Here is a 16293-nt window from a genome sequence, read left to right as displayed (position 1 = left end):
GAATTCCGGTCATAGACCAAGTATCCTCTAGGTAGCCAAAGAACAACCGTTTGAAGGCGAGCTAAAATGAGAAGTCGAAATATTCCCTCCGCAGGGTTGTGCGCTGGTTTTGAGACCCCAGCACCCAATGAAAAATAACAACCAGCTTCGGATAAGTTGAGAAGTAAAGTCTTCTCTCGACGAACAAAAACCAAACTCTATAAGTCACTCATTATTCCCGACCTGCTATATGATGCAGAGGCATGGATGTTGACAACATTTGATGAGTCGACGTTACAAGTTTTCGAGAGAAAGGTTCTATGAAAGATTTATGGTCGTTTGCGCGTTGGCCACGGCAAACACTCCAGTCGATGGAACGATGAGCTGTACAGGTATGCGACATTAATATAGTGCAGAGACACTACGCTGGTTATGTCATATCGTTCAAATGGACGGAATCACTCCAGCTCTGAAAGTATTCGACGCAGTACCCACCAGGTGAAGCAGAGGAAAAGGAAGACCACCACTCCGTTGGAAAGACCAGGCGGAGAAGGACTTGGCTTCGCGCCACGTAGCGAAAAAGGAAACGACTGGCGCCAGTAATGCCATGATGCATATAACAGCCAAATTCAAACATCGCAGAACATATGAAGTATACATATAAATGATCAGCTTTACGAGCTGACTGCTCAGTGTGACGTGCTAAGTCGATTAGGCCATACCCATCTGTCGATCTGTATATAAGATTTGAGATACTGATATGAAATTTTACATACATCGTTTTTCTACCTAGAAGCTACTTATTTGTCGGAAATGTCGATATCGGATCAGCATAGCATATAGTTTGCATACAAACTTGCCGTCACTTTGTACAATGTGTACGGAGCGTCGAGCCACTGTAGCGTATAGCTGCCATACAAACTTGCCGATCAAAATCAAGATAGATATTTTCAGAATATATTTTTTAATCTTATTGCGACTTGAAGACAGCACGTGTCACAACGAAAGAACTAGCAAAACGTTTTCCATGGGATCAAAATCATTGAACAGTTACGTTTTCGGTTTAAGTTGCATATAACGGATTTTTCAATAAGATTAATGAAAAAGTATATTCGATGCTATTTTGTATGGAATCCGATTTCTTTTGCGTGGCCACCACGGGCACGCTTGCAGAAGGCCAGACACTGAACCCAATTTTCGACGGTTTTCATGCATAAATCGGCCGTCATTGCTGCAATTTCACGTTCGATACTCGCACGAAGTTCATCAATCGTCGCTGGCTTGTTGGCATCACCGAGGTGTGCAACTGACTGGGCCATTTCCTGAGATAACACGTTCACCAAACTTGGCTTTCAATAAATCGATTGATTCACAGTAACGTGCCGGTTTTGATCATCACGGAAGAAATACGGCAATGACGCCGTCAAACCGTAATTTTTTCGAGATGCAATTGTGACTGCCTGATTGCTGCCTGACCAATAACGCATATTTTGCTTATTGAAGAGCCATTCAGCCAGAAATAAGCCTCATCGCTGAAGATGATTTTTCTATGAAAATCCGGTTTATTTTCAAGTTGTTGCTCTGCTAAACGCACGAACATTCGACGATTCTGGTGGTCAAGCGGCTTCCGGTCCTATGTCAATTTGATCTTTTGCGGACGTAGGCCAAGATCTTTTCGCAAAATTCGTCTTAACGACAAGACGCTCAATTGTTGATCTGACAGGACGATTATGACGACCCTAAGTTGGACGTAGCGCTCTTAAAGTTGAAGCCACTGACTACGAATTACGGTAGTAAATATTAATAGCTTCGATTCGTTGTTGGATCGTATACCTTTCCATGAGGAAGTGCCAAACCTTACTGAGGAGAAGTGTCAAAGGAGGTGAAAAAATATGGCGTCGTTTGTTGTTCCTATCGGTCTGTTTTTGTAGTGTCCTATTGAAGAAACTCTGTACATATGTAGTCATAAGTTCCAGGTTATTATAGCTTAGGGGCAACCTATGTTAGCGTATTTACTTGTATAGTCACATCCCCGTTTTACGCGTCGGTATTCGAGCTCCCTTAATGTAACATAAAAATACATTGAGACAGTATATGAATTATTTTCAGCATGTTGAGTTCTGTATGCGTATGATTTATGATTTTCTAAATCTTCTGCTTGATGCTTATGCAAATAGCATATAAACTACTGTTGTTGCGTATTCTGCAGTAATTGCATGCAATTGTTTATCTAACTGTTTACCCCCATTTTAAGTATTTCGCAAAGATAGACAACAATTACAACTGATAGCGTTGCACATAATTTTTAGGAATTTTGAATTTTTTTTTTTTAATTTTGTCATGAACTTTTCTGAATAGAATAGATAATTTTTTATTTACATTAAGGATAATCAGCAGGGTTTTTCATAGAAAACAAAAATATTAAAAGTAAATTTTCTGTTTTTGTACCAAATCTCATTCAAAACCGTAAACAATAATTATAGGATCCGCATTATTCATTCACGAAACTTAGCACACAATTGGATAAATTAGGAGGAGGAAAGAAATTTGTTCAAAATCGACTTTTACTAGTGAAATATTAATTTTTGTGAAACTGGGTATTTACACGATCTGGCAACGCTATTTTCAAGGTAATCGTTTATTTAAATAGATGACAGCTAAAAAATGCATAATTCCTCTTAACTCTTTATCTACATTTTATGTATTTATAGAAACAGTTACTTAGAAGTGCAATCAGTTAGTACCAGGAATAGATTTTCTACATAGAGTACCATACAAGTAGTTGGGTGTTTTTTTTACAATATGTATGAAATAATTGCATACATTTTAAATATTAAAGCACTTCGTCTCTTCCTATAAGAAATGATTCAATAAATTCAAATTTGCTTTACTAATCTTAGTCGTAGCAGACTACTTGATTTACAAATAGCTCAAGTATAGTACTAACAAATACTCGTATTGTCTACTTTTAGTTGTTAGTGTTCATACCTAGCAATATCATAGCGGAAACTTTTACCATACTCGTCGCTAAACGTTTCCATTTCTTTGAGAAAAAGAAGTGAATCTTTGATTATATGAAGGAATCCATCTTCTGATAGAGAGAAGTTTAAATTTTCTGTAGATTTCAAAATGAGTAAAAATTCAAGAGATTCTGCGCCAAAAACTAGGCAACACCTGCTGTTATAGTTAAGAAGATGAGTAATTTTGTCAGTTAAGATTTCTTTAAATCCGTTAGACAAATGTCTAACTGTAACGAGCACAGTAGTTTCTCTAAATAAAATGTTTATATACATTTTTTTAGAAAAATAATTTTTAATAGTATAATGAAAAGTTTTTTAAAGTTTTAATGAAAATTCTTTGACTATTTCTAAATCTTGATGAAAGTAAAGTTTGCGTCATATTTCTAATTTAAAACCCGGCTCTGCAGTTTTTGAGATATAGATCTGAAATTTTTCATAGGTATTTTTTCCGCAAGAAACAGTTTATTCGTCGGATCCGCCTTAATGGGATCCCAATAGGATAGATCGGCCCACTATAACATACTATAGCTGCTAAACAAACTATCCAAGAATAAAATCAAGTTGAAAATCTTCATAAGAGATCCGTTGTATTGAGTAACCTTAATTCACAATGAAGCCGTAGTCAAGCCAATAATGTTTTATGGGATCATTGTCTAGCGAAGGGCGCCCGAAAGGGCAATACTTGCTAAGAGACTTGAACGTGTTCAATGAGCGGCTCTCATAGGCATTTCTGAAGCACTACGGACTACATCAACAGAAGCAATTAATGCCATGTTATACATGGTATACGTGGACATAGCCGGCAGGTGCATTACTGCGAATTGCGCTCTAAGGCCCAGGGAAGCTGAGTATATGAAGGGGGTCGACCAAGGACGCGCTGAAATTCTCCTCCTTCAAATGCATCCCTTAAATCACTGCGGTGCAACGAAGAATATGTGAATGGGAAGGAATCGCTGGTGAAGAGGCTCACTTTTCACGAGTGGCTCGAAGCTAAGCAGATATTTTTCTGCAGCCTCTTTCAGAGAGATGAGCATCCGACAGACCACCTCCAATAGACCTTAGGTCGCGATGCAATCCTTATGTAATAATCTACTCCGACAGAGGAGCGGTAATGCCAGCGCTGAGCTCTGCGCTCAAAGTTAGCATCTAGCTAGCTGAAGTATCCTCAGAGTAGTTTGAGTGCCGGATCATAGCAAAATCGATGAGCTAGCCAGAGCTATATTTGCTCCACGCACATCGGAATGGGACCAAGTTGGATTTACATTGGTAGCTTACGTTCTAGCAATGTTCCAATAGAGCTCGCGTGCGCTTTGAAGGCGATGGTCTACGACCTGTGCGCCAGTGCGGCTGAAAGATCCTTTTAATCTAGAGTAGATCACAGGAGAGTTCCTGTGCTATGGTTTGGAGGATAGTGTTATGGAAACATCCAAGCCCTTTCTGATCCATTGTTCGGTCTTTGCAAGGCTGAGCATAAAACAACTCGGCAGTTCGGTATATGTGGAGAATGGTGTTATGAAAACTTCCAAGTAATTTGTGCTCCAGTGACCAGGCTTTGCTAGGTTGAGAATAAAACAACTCGGTAGTCTTACCTTCGGCGAACCAGGGCTAAATTGCCGCAACTGACATTAGCCATCCTAACACATTTGCAATGAAGTCAGAGCGCTTGATCGATTAAGGATCTTATGATCTATTATATAGGATTTTTAGGTAATACAATGCACCAGCGTTCCTAGCAGTTCAAGGGAAAGCCCTGTAGGGATCGACCGACTAATCTAACATTACCTTAATTAGCCTTGAAGGTACTAGGAAAATGTTTCTCAAGTTATTCAAACTTATAGTTGCTCCAAGAAATGAACCTGTAAAGGGTATTATAGATTCGATGCAGTCGAAGTTAATGCTTTTCTATGATATTTGCTCTCTCTCAGTTGATTGAGCAGAAATAACACATCTGAAATACAAATTGACGCTTGAATGGTAATTCTCTATATAAGTACAAGGCTTTTATTTATATGTACCTCTCTTTATTGATATCATTATTTGTTTTGAAATTATAACCCTTTTCTCCCTTTAAACACTAGTCCTCTAAACCAACTTAAATGATTAAACCTTGACTAGTTAAAAGAGAGTTAAAAGAGGCTTATTGTTAAATAACTAGAGTAGTGTTGGCCCTAAATCGAGATAATGAGCGCACTACAGTTGCGCAAACACTGCTTATGACAATTAGAAAAACGATGTTATTCGCCCTATATTTTTTATCTTCAAGAGGCAAGTGTTAATATGGCCATTAACAGCTATAGCAGAAGTTTTCTTTTCACTAAGCATAAACATGATTTATTCTAGTTTATAATATTAAATACAATTTTTTAAATTGGATTTCTGTAGACCACAAAGAGCGCCACCAGAGCAATTTAACTGTTAATTATTCTATTTTCTGCAATTAGTTTTAAATACTATGATTTTCGTTTTCAGAAATGCCTAGACCTCTCAAATCTTCTCGGTCTCCATTTTAATAGTTTCAAATTGGATGTGATCGCGCTCATTCCGCTCAGTTTTAGGATAGTTCCAGGGCTGGATTTTCGTCTGGCCAAACATAATGAACAATAAATTGCCAACGAAGTACATGCCACCGGCAATGTAGAAGACAATGCGCCACTGCTGCACATTTTTCTGTAATTAAAATGCGATTTATAAAAAAAATTAAATTTTCTAACTAATAGATTACAAAATTATAAGCCTACAAACCGCATCTGTGACAATGAAGCCCACCGTCAATGGGGCCGATAAGCTCATCACATTTGCCGCACAATTCGCTATGCCCATAAGGACACCAGCAAAATTGGGTGATAAATCAATATGATTGGTGAGAAACCCCAAATTGCCGGCTGTATTCACACCAACAGCAATAACCAGCAAAACCAGCGCCAACTCACTCTGATCGGCGCGCATATAGCCGAGTAGTATGATCGGTACTACGGGCACCCAAAAACCGATAGTGTTGAACAACTTACGACTCGCATTGACGCTGGTGTAGCCACGTTTCATCAAAAAGTCGGCTAAAACACAAAATATAAATGTCAAAAACATATTAGCAAGATAAGGTGCTGAGGCCATGAGAGCACTGCTCTTGATATCCTGTCCCAGTATGCTCTTCATGTATGAAGGGATTTGTGTCAGCAATGTCCAATAGCCAAAAGCGTAGGTGCTCTGTGCCAACAATAGCACCCAGAAAGGCACAGATGTGAGTATCTTCAACCATGGTGTCTTCAAGGTTGCATGGTCATGCTCCGGTTTAGCCGTTGTCACCATTGCCGCTTCAATATACAAACGCTCCCCCACAGTCATCGATTTGCATTCGCTTGGCGTGCTAGCGCCAACAAAGTACCAAACGAAACCCCAAATTAAGCTGAATAAGCCAGTGAAATAGAATATGCCCGGCCAGCCGAAGGTGGAAGAGGCAATCCAACCGCTGACCAACATCATTAGCACGCTACCAAAGCCCAGCCCGGTATAGCAAAAGGTGCCAAGTGAGCCACGCTCCTCGGCTGGTATCCATTTGGAGAGCAGTGTGTGTATCGATGAAAAGATACTACCCTGTATGAGACCTTGACACAAACGCAGCGCGAAGAGCAGTGGCCAATCACCCAAACGCACGCTCAACGGCGTGAGTAAAGCCAAGACGCCACTTAGTACTATACTAAGTAGTAGCGTTATTTTACCACCAAATCTGTGCGCCAATTGACTGCCCGGTATTTGTGTCACAAAATATCCCCAAAAGAAACTGCTGAGCAGGTAGGATTTGGTCTTCTCGGACCATTGGTACTCCTTGGGTAAAAAAGTTTTGATTATGAAAAAAAAATTAATTTTTTAAGTTTTCCCACCTCAAAATTGGGGTTTGTGGAATTCTTATCCATCATTGCCACTATCGCCACCGAAAGATTTACGCGTTGCGTGATCGCTGCAGAGAGTCCCAGAAATATTAGAACACACTGTACATGACGCGCGCCGAAGAGCGGTGCTGGAATACGGTGAAAATTCCATAATATTTATATAAAAGGTATCACGTAATCTGTTTTAATTATTAGTTTGTAAAAATGAAATATAATAAATTTCTTACGCAGATTTGCGGTACCATGAGCTTTGCGTAATTTATTTAATTTTTTTTCACATGAAGAATATCGAATTTTTTTACAAACCTTTAATTTTGTTATCATCTATCGGCTTATTTTCCATTTAATATTCAGTCTTTGTCACACTGTTTGAAAAAAGTAGAACTTAAAGTTCAGAAAACACAAATTTTTAATGGACCTGCAACCAAACAAGTTGATTGATCGAGCAATGAAAGGCATCTAACAGTTTTCGCTGTGTTCATAGTTAGTGTAGAGTCCATGAGCAGCGGCAGTAGCGTTAGGGTGACTCAAAAGTCATCTAAATTCAATTTAACATTTAGTGATGACTCAAAATCAGCATCATAAATATATATAAATTTCTCACAAATTTGTTGCTTTCGAACCACCGACTTGACTTACACATATGCGACTACGAGCACTGTTGTTTATGTAGCCTCCAGTAGAGGTCTTAGCTTTCACAAATGCTTATCATTATATGCTAAATAATTTATATACCTATGATACATGCGCTTTTATGAGAGGATTTTACGATAAGCAGTAGGGGCGTGGCCGGTTATTATTTATCATAGATAGTTAAGTAAATATGCCCCCTAAGTAAGGTATTAAGATAATCTCATTGGTCTTAGATAATAAATACATGTCTATTTTACAAAGTTATCTTTTTATTTGCATCTTGAGTTACTCGCAAGATTTCAGGCTACATTTTTTCGACTTCGTATGAAACTAAACAATTATACACCTTTCATTGATTTGGTTGTTGCTTGTGATTCTTCTTTAAATATAAATACTTGATTTAGTTTTATGTAATTTTCAAAAATCATCAGAAGAAGAAAGACCACGAATGAGTCAAATTCACATATGAAGTTTAATATCAACCGTTTTCCGATTTCTATGCCACCAAATGACAGCAGTTTCGAATACTTTCTACCCGTGCATTTAGCCCGTGACAAAGTCTTGTTCATGATTACAAATAATTTCTAAATTAGCGCTGAAACTAGCTCTCCTTGTTTCAGAGAGCACAATATTACGTCCAACAAAAAATCGGTTTCTAATATTTTAAATAATAACCAGACAGAAAATAGTCAGGCAAATTTCGTAAACCCTAATAAAAACTTAAATAATATGAACAACCACAGTAATCAGCCAACTTATGACGAAGTAGAATAGTAGGAGCTGAGAATGCAAACGGCCAATGTGATGCATTGTTTAAAACTAAAAAAATAAAAACTCTTTGAAAAACAAGCTGAACAAACAGTTAATTTATTCAATATGATAATGCTCCTTGTGAATGAACTACGTAAGTAGATACTCATATAGTTAAGTATATTGAAGGCCAAAGGGGTTTCCGACCACTGTAAAGTTACATTATAGTAACATAGGTAAGTTTCTGAGGTCCATTTCACCAAGAAAGCAAACCTCTATATAAATCTATAAAGACTATTCACCCTTCTGAAACAGCAAAGATCTATATCTTCGATCATTTAATTTGAAGTGCAGTTATTTGTGACAATGACCCAATCTGCGCAATATGTTGTTGAGCAAATATCTTGCCAAATAAAAAAGTTTTATGTAAAGGGGTTTTCAATTAAAGCGCTTTTATTTAACAAAAAACGGTTTGGGATATTAATGAAATGGCCAAGAGGCACGCTTGCAGAGGTCCAGACACTGAACCCAATTTTCGACAGTTTTCAAGGAAAAATCGGCTGATACTGTTACAATATCCCGTTCGATATTCGTGCGAAGTTCATCAATCTTCGCTGGCTTATTGGCATAAATCATAGACTTGACGTAGCCTTAAAGGAAATAGTCTAACGGCGTCAAATCGCACAACCAAGGCGGGCAATTGACTGGGCCATTTCCTGAGATAACCAAACTTGGTTTTCAATAAATAAATTGTGACATTCGCTGTGTGGCTTGTGTCACCGTCCTGTTGGAACCACATACTGTCCAAGTCCATATAATTAAATTTGGGTGAAAAATATTCGGTTATCGTTGAGCGGTAGCGATTCCCATTCACAGTAACGTACCGGTCGTGATCATCACGGAAGAAGTACGGCCCAATGACGCCGCCAGCCCATAAACCGCACCAAACCGCAATTTTTTGGGATGCAATGGTGACTCATGGAGTACGTGTGGATTGCTGCCTAACAAATAACGCATATTTTATTATTTTTAATTATTATTGACGAAGCTTTTTAGCCAGAAATGAGCCTCATCGCTGAAGATCGCTAGTGGTCACGCGACTTCAGTTCTTGCAAAATTCGCCACAACGACGTCATAGAGATGCCCAACGCTTGAGAACGAAGTGTGAGAGACTAATTTGGATCTGATTTGCATTGAGCGTAGCGCTCTTCAAGTTGAAGCCACTGACTCCGAATTTCGGTAGTTAATTTTAATAATTTTTACTCGTTGTTGGATCGTATATATTTCCATGATGAAGTGGCAAACCTTACTGAAGAGAAATGTGTGGACTTAAAAAAAAAACAGAACAAATGGTTTTTTCGGCAAAATCAATTTTTTTATTCAAAATAGTCTCCTTCTGTTTAATACAGCTTTTGCACGGTCCAAAAGCTTGTCGAACGAGTGTTTTAGCTCGTTGGCCGGCATGGCCGCCAGTATGCCGGTGCAAGCCTTTTGAATAGCATCTACGTCTGCATAACGCTGTCCTTTCATGGACAAATGCATTTTTCTGAAAAGGAAGAAGTCGCACGGTGCCATTTCACGTGAATACGAGAAGTGGTTAATGGTTAATTTGTGATTTTTTGGTCAAATAATCGTCCTTCGATTGTTGGATTCTGAACAATTTTTGGTCGTCAGTCAATTTGTGCGGAACAAACCGTGCACATACCTTTCGTAAGCCCAAATGTTCGATCAAAATGCGATAAATCGATGTTTCGGAGATATTAAATTCCATTTCAATGTTGATTTCGGCTAATTTTTGAACTGATTTTAGCAAAATTTTGATTGGCCCACATGTGTCGTCATTTATGTCCTCACGACCACTTTGAAAACGTTGAAGACTCGGATATTGAAAAGGCAATCATCGCCATAAACTTGTTTCAAAAATACCTTTAAAAGTTTTACTAATTTTAAATTTATTGTTGGCTTTTTGTTCGAAACTCATTTTCGCACCGACAACACAAACATACTGACACTTAAAACGCACTTCCAATCAATGAAATTTCATGAAATTCTCACTGGACATTCTATGAAGATATCAGATTCTAACGCCCCATATAGGGGTGTTAGATTTAAAAAGTCCTGTTTACTTTGGAACACACCTTGTATAGAAATTACGTGTCACGTTGTCTGTCCGCAGACATTGAAGAAGCAGATTTTAATTTACGTTATTTTTTCGAAATTTAGAAGATGGATATGAAAATATTCATAAAAAAAAAATAAAGGTTAAAATGGTCGCTCTATTAGCCGGACATCGCCATTAACCATGCACGTTGGCCGGTCCCACAATTTGTTGATGTTTGTTAAGTATAATGTATTAAGCGAACAACTCCATTAACTGGAAAGCAAGGTTAGTAACCAGACATTGAAGAAGCAGCCTTAAATTCGTTATTTTTTACAGTGAAATTTATTTGTATGAAAATAATCTAAAAAATTTGGTGAATATATCTTGTCAAACACCGAAATATTCCCTTCACAGGAACATTTCTTTTAGTCCTATCTTTCAGTTTGTATGGTGGCTATATGCTATAGTTAACCGAGGTGAACAATTTCTTCGGAGATTACATTGTTGCCTTAGAAAATAATTTGGTGAAGATACATTGTTAAATGTGAAAGTTTTCCATACAAGAACTTGATTCCGATCGTTCAGTTTATATGGCAGCTATATGTTATAGTGGTCCGATATCGGCAATTCCGACAAATGAGCAGCTTCTTGAAGAGAAGATGACGTTTGCAAAATTTCAAAAGGATATCTTAAAAACTGAGGGACTAGTTCGTATATGTACAGACGGACGGACGGACAGACAGACAGACAGACAGACAGACGGACATGGTTAAATCGACTCAGCTCAACATACTGATCATTTATATATATAATTTATAGGGTCTCCGACGCTTCTTTCTGGGTGTTACAAACATCGTGACAAACTTAATATACCCTGTTCAGGGTATAATAAACCTCAAGACAAAAACGTTCTCGCTTTTATTCGTAAATAAAATTTCATTGTATTGGCCGGGTCCACTGGTGTATATATAACTTACAGCGTTGGAGTTTCCAACGTGGCAAACTTAATGGACCCTGTATAGAGTGTATTGACAAATAGAATTGCCAGGTATTCGAAAAAATATAACTTAGTAAACGATTTGCGTCGACTTTAACGACATAAGTCAAACAAATTAAGTACTTCGCTGATTTCAAAATATTTTCCACTTAAACACATTGTAATCAATGCAAGTAATTATAGAAGGTCAATAGACTAATGACAAACAAAAATAAATTTACATATGTACATTTTTATTCCTCTCTGTTTAACGCCACACCTCATAACTTTGTAAAAGCTATGAGGGTCAACATAAGCAAACTTACAACACTACAATTAACTAATGACATCAGCACATTACAATGCATAAATCGGGCAAGCAGGTCGCATAAATATCATAATATAAATAAGAATACATTGTGTTTGGCGCTAATAGACTTCTTTCTCCACATTGACTGGCTCGAATTTGATATGATCCCTTTGCTGTTCCGCCTCTTTGGGATAGTTCCATTTCTGAATTTTGACCTGACCGAAGAGGATAAATAGCAGATTGCCAATAAAGTAAAGCGCAGCGGTTATATTGAATATGATGCGCCATTGATTGACGTTTTTCTAAAAATATATAAAAAAAAACACAAGAAAATAAAAAATAATACAAAAAATCAGCAAAACTTTCACCCACCGAATCAGTGACGATGAAGCCCACCAGCAGTGGCGCAACTACACCCATTAAATTTGCCATGCAATTAGCCACGCCCATTAGTATGCCAGCAAAGTTGGGCGACAAATCAATGTGATTGGTCAAGAAGCCCAAGTAAGCTGCTGAATTGACACCGATTAAGATGACAAGTAAACCAACTGCCAAACTGCTTTGATCTTCGCGCAAATAACCCAGTAATATGAGTGGCAACACCGGCACCCAGAAGCCGATGGTATTGAAAAGTTTACGACTTGTGCGTATGCTGATCAAATTTCGTTTGATAAGGAAATTATTTAGGCCACAAAACCCAAAGGTCAGGAACATATTAACCAGGTACGGTAGCGCCGACATGACAGCATTGCTTTTGATATCCTGTTTCAGTATATTCTTCATATATGATGGAATTTGTATGAGCATAGTCCAGAAGCCCCAAGCGAATGTGCTCTGTGCGATTAGAATGACTAAGAATGGTACCGAGGTGAGTATTTTAACCCATGGCGTCTTCGTTGGTACATGCTCCTCCTCCGGTTTAGTCGACGTCACCAATGCTGATTGAATGTATAATTTCTCTTCGGCAGATATCCATTTGTAGTCACTAGGTTCGCTGGCGCCCACAAAGTACCACATAACAGCATACAATAAACTTATCAAACCGGAAATGTAGAAAATGCCAGGCCAGCCTAATGACGACGACGCTATAGTACCGCTGATGCCCATCATTAGGACGCTACCGAATTGTACGCCCGTATAGCAGAAGGTGCCGATCGAACCGCGTTCCTCGGGTGGCACCCACTTGGAGAGTAGCGTGTGTGTAGAGGGGAAAATGCAACCCTGTATCAAGCCTTGCACCACACGCAATGCAAAGACCAATTTCCAATCGCCTAAGCGCGCTGTCAGCGGTGTGAGCATGCACAAAATACTGCTGAGGCCCAAACTTAGGAGCAACATAATTTTACCGCCATATTTATGCGCCAACTGACCGCCAGGTATTTGTGTCACGAAGTAGCCCCAGAAGAAACCGCTTAGCAGATATGATTTTGTTTGCTCCGACCATGCGTACTCCTGTGTAGGTGAATGATATGATTATAGATACTTATACTATATATAGTATATCTTCAGTTATATAGTTGGCAATGCTAGCTCACTTTACCTCAAAATCCGGATTTGTTGCATTCCGGTCCGTCATTGCCACAATTGCCACGGAAAAATTAACTCGTTGCGCGAAAGCCACTGTTAGACCGATGAAAATCATGAAACACTGCACATGACGAGCGCCAAAGAATGAAGCTGAAAGTTTAAAAAATGAAAAAAATTATAATCATGATTTTTTTACATAGAAGTAGTGACTACGCTCCATGATAGGGCGCTATTAATCTCATATTTTTTGATTAAACCTCAGCTTCAAAAGACATGTTTTTAAATCTCTCTGCTATTAGATAATTGTTGTGTCAAATATATTAACCAGCTTGAATGACCCAGAATATGGAAATAAAAAAAATAATTTGAAGAATTAGATTTATTACTGAAACCCCAATTTTACGAAAAAAATGCTGCTAATACCAAAAACGTCTCTTTCTGGGCTCTAGTATCGTTGGCAAGAGCTTGTTTTATTTCAAATTTTATTCAAATTGGCCGAAGAGTTCCTGAGTTTTGTTATGTCACTTTAAAGTGGGCGGTGCCACACGAAGTAATTTTCACAGGCTTCTCTTGAACACAACTTTACTCCATTACGGGAGTTCTGCATTGACCGAAACAAATGGTAGTCCGATGGTACAAGGTCAGGGCTATATGGTGAATGCATCAAAACTTCCCAGCAAAGCTCTCCCAGTTTTTGCCGAGTCATCAAAGATGTGTGTGGTCTAGCGTTGTCCTGAAGGAAGACGAAGCGCATTCTGTTGATCAGTTCTGGCCTTTTTATTTCGATTACATGCTTCAATCTCATTAGTTGTTAACAGTAAAATATAGAGTTAATCGTTCAGCCAGGCTGGAGCAGCTAGTGGATGATTCCTTTCCAATTCCCCCAAACACTCAGCATAACCTTTCGAGGCGTCAATCGTGGCTTTGCGACCATTTGTTGAGCTTCACCACGCTTGGACCATGATCTTTTTCGCACATTATTGTCGTATTTGATACACTTTTCGTCTCCTGTTACCATTGGCTTCAGAAATGGTACGATTTCATTTCATTTCAGCAAAGAATCGCAGATGTTAATGCACCGATCATTAGATTCATTTCATGCGGTACCATCGATCTTTTTATAGCCAGCCTTTTTAAATTATTGTCATGATTTGATTGCTTAGCAATGTCATGGCTTTTGTGACGGTCTCCTTTTTTACCATTTTTATCGAAATGCGATCGATTTTTTTTGTTTCAGAAAGAAAAGCATTGTCTAAACTTCACAAATTTCATTGGTGGCTTGTGTGGCATTCTTCCCTTTTTTATACAAAAATTTAAAAATATAGTGAGTTTCTTCATTTTTTTCACTCAGTTTTGAACAGCTGTAACTTTATTTCAACTTTCCTGAATTTAATTTTTAAAATTACTCTTTTCCAACACTATATGGTATGACACAATGTGATTGGTAGCACTGGAGATATACGACTGCAATGACATCTATTGGCAAAATACGAAAAGACCTTTTCGACTATCTTTATAATAGGAAAATATTTTCTCTACGTTTAGTCGGTATAGTTTTAGTAGTTTGTGATGCTCTGTTTTCAAATAAATTTTAATCCGCTGATTATCCTTCTCACATAGGCTCACATATTCTCAAGTTATAACACTATATATTTTTCTGATTTTTCCAATGTTCAAATAAGTTAGTCATTAATGTTTCGGGTAGATCACTTGTGAGCAATTAAAATTAAGTTCTTTATCATTGATCACAACACATAGACGAAAAGTTTTGATTTCAGCTTATTCGTTGGGATTCAAGGTGTTTCAAACTTAGCACAAAGCTGTCTTATGTCGAAAGTGCTGAGACACTTGTAACTGTTATTCTCTCAAAACACTTCGACGGTTGACAGTTTATGATTATTTCCGATTTTTAAGTTTAGTGCTTGAGTGTAATCCTTTTGTGTATGGTGCAGCTAATTTTGAAAGTTAGTTTCGACTGATTTGAACTAGAAATTGTATTTTATATTTATAACTTTCCTTATGTTAATTTCAATGTGCTTTTCCAATCATTTCACGTTCTCAATACTTGCTTGTCCGTTATAAAAAATTTAAAGCCATTCATTTTATTCTTCGTTCTTATAATTCAAACTTCTTTTTCTGATTGTGTGATACATTTTCAAAGGATATTGAATTATAAACCGCTTACTTTGTTGCTAAAATTTATCCTTAATTCCTACACTTCACAAACCTTTTTCTTCTCTTTCATATTTCGCACATTTCTCCATTTTCACGAATAGGTTTTTATTATTGCAGTTAGAGGAAGTAAAAAATTAAAATGGTTTTTGACATTTCCCGAATCCAATTTTGGCGCGTGCGAATGCTTTGAGATGTGGCAAGCTTCTAAAAGTTTTCTTCAGCAACAAGTTACTCCCCAGCTTCCATAGATATAACTGTCAGAGGCAAGTACATGTAGCGAGTTATTAAGAAAATAATCAAAACGATTATTAGGGAGATTATAAATAAGTAGTAACTACAAAAGATTTGCAAAGAACACACTTTATAGATGAAGATATCTCTGGGTAACGTTAACACTTGTATCATCACAAATAAATTATTATAACATTTATATTTAGTATCTACTTCTTATTTATTTAAATGTGCACCACTTGGCTAGGTCGCTCTTATGATAAAGACCTTTAATATACATATATAAATACCTATACATTTTTAGTATTTAAATGTTATTTATACTTGGTCACAAATACTTTGGTGCTACCGATTTTTTTTTCTCCATACACCAACGCCGTAAGTTGGACTTGCAGATTAACTCATATTTATGAACACGATTAAGACTTATCTCTCGGTCATATGTATGTACATACAGTACACACATGGCGCTTATCATGTGTGATGCTAGCTGCACGTTGTCTGAGTAATTATACACAAAAATATATGCAAATATATAATAGTAGTAGGTATATAATAGTAAACAAGTAAATAACAGAGTGTGTAAACATGACAACGTCTTTAAAGCGCCAAGCACTTGAGGATTTGTATGCCGCTCTTTCTGCTATAACTATTCATAACGGAAGTTAGGACCCATTCGTAGTGGAAATTTTTTTATTCAAAAG

The 16293-nt window shown here is 37.6% G+C and overlaps 2 protein-coding genes across 2 annotated transcripts; both read right to left on the bottom strand.

Moving 5' to 3' along the window:
- Nucleotides 1-5061: 5061 nt before the first annotated feature.
- LOC126757205 (putative inorganic phosphate cotransporter) lies at nt 5062-7449 on the bottom strand. The gene is made up of 4 exons (XM_050470909.1): nt 7193-7449; nt 6878-7014; nt 5742-6821; nt 5062-5666 (listed from the first exon to the last, which is right to left on the bottom strand). The coding sequence occupies exons 1-4, from the start codon at nt 7227-7229 to the stop codon at nt 5484-5486; spliced, it is 1437 nt and encodes a 478-aa protein (XP_050326866.1). The 5' UTR covers nt 7230-7449; the 3' UTR covers nt 5062-5483.
- Nucleotides 7450-11583: 4134 nt separating this feature from the next.
- LOC126757203 (putative inorganic phosphate cotransporter) lies at nt 11584-15600 on the bottom strand. Its single transcript, XM_050470908.1, has 4 exons — nt 15411-15600; nt 13197-13333; nt 12029-13108; nt 11584-11958 (listed from the first exon to the last, which is right to left on the bottom strand). The coding sequence occupies exons 1-4, from the start codon at nt 15445-15447 to the stop codon at nt 11776-11778; spliced, it is 1437 nt and encodes a 478-aa protein (XP_050326865.1). The 5' UTR covers nt 15448-15600; the 3' UTR covers nt 11584-11775.
- Between the last annotated feature and the right edge of the window lie 693 nt (nt 15601-16293).

This window comes from Bactrocera neohumeralis, chromosome 4 (assembly GCF_024586455.1).
Source record: "Bactrocera neohumeralis isolate Rockhampton chromosome 4, APGP_CSIRO_Bneo_wtdbg2-racon-allhic-juicebox.fasta_v2, whole genome shotgun sequence".
Lineage (NCBI taxonomy): Eukaryota > Metazoa > Arthropoda > Insecta > Diptera > Tephritidae > Bactrocera > Bactrocera neohumeralis.
The sequence above is the reverse complement of the archived record's forward strand: the minus strand, read 5'-3'. Positions and strand labels throughout refer to the sequence as shown.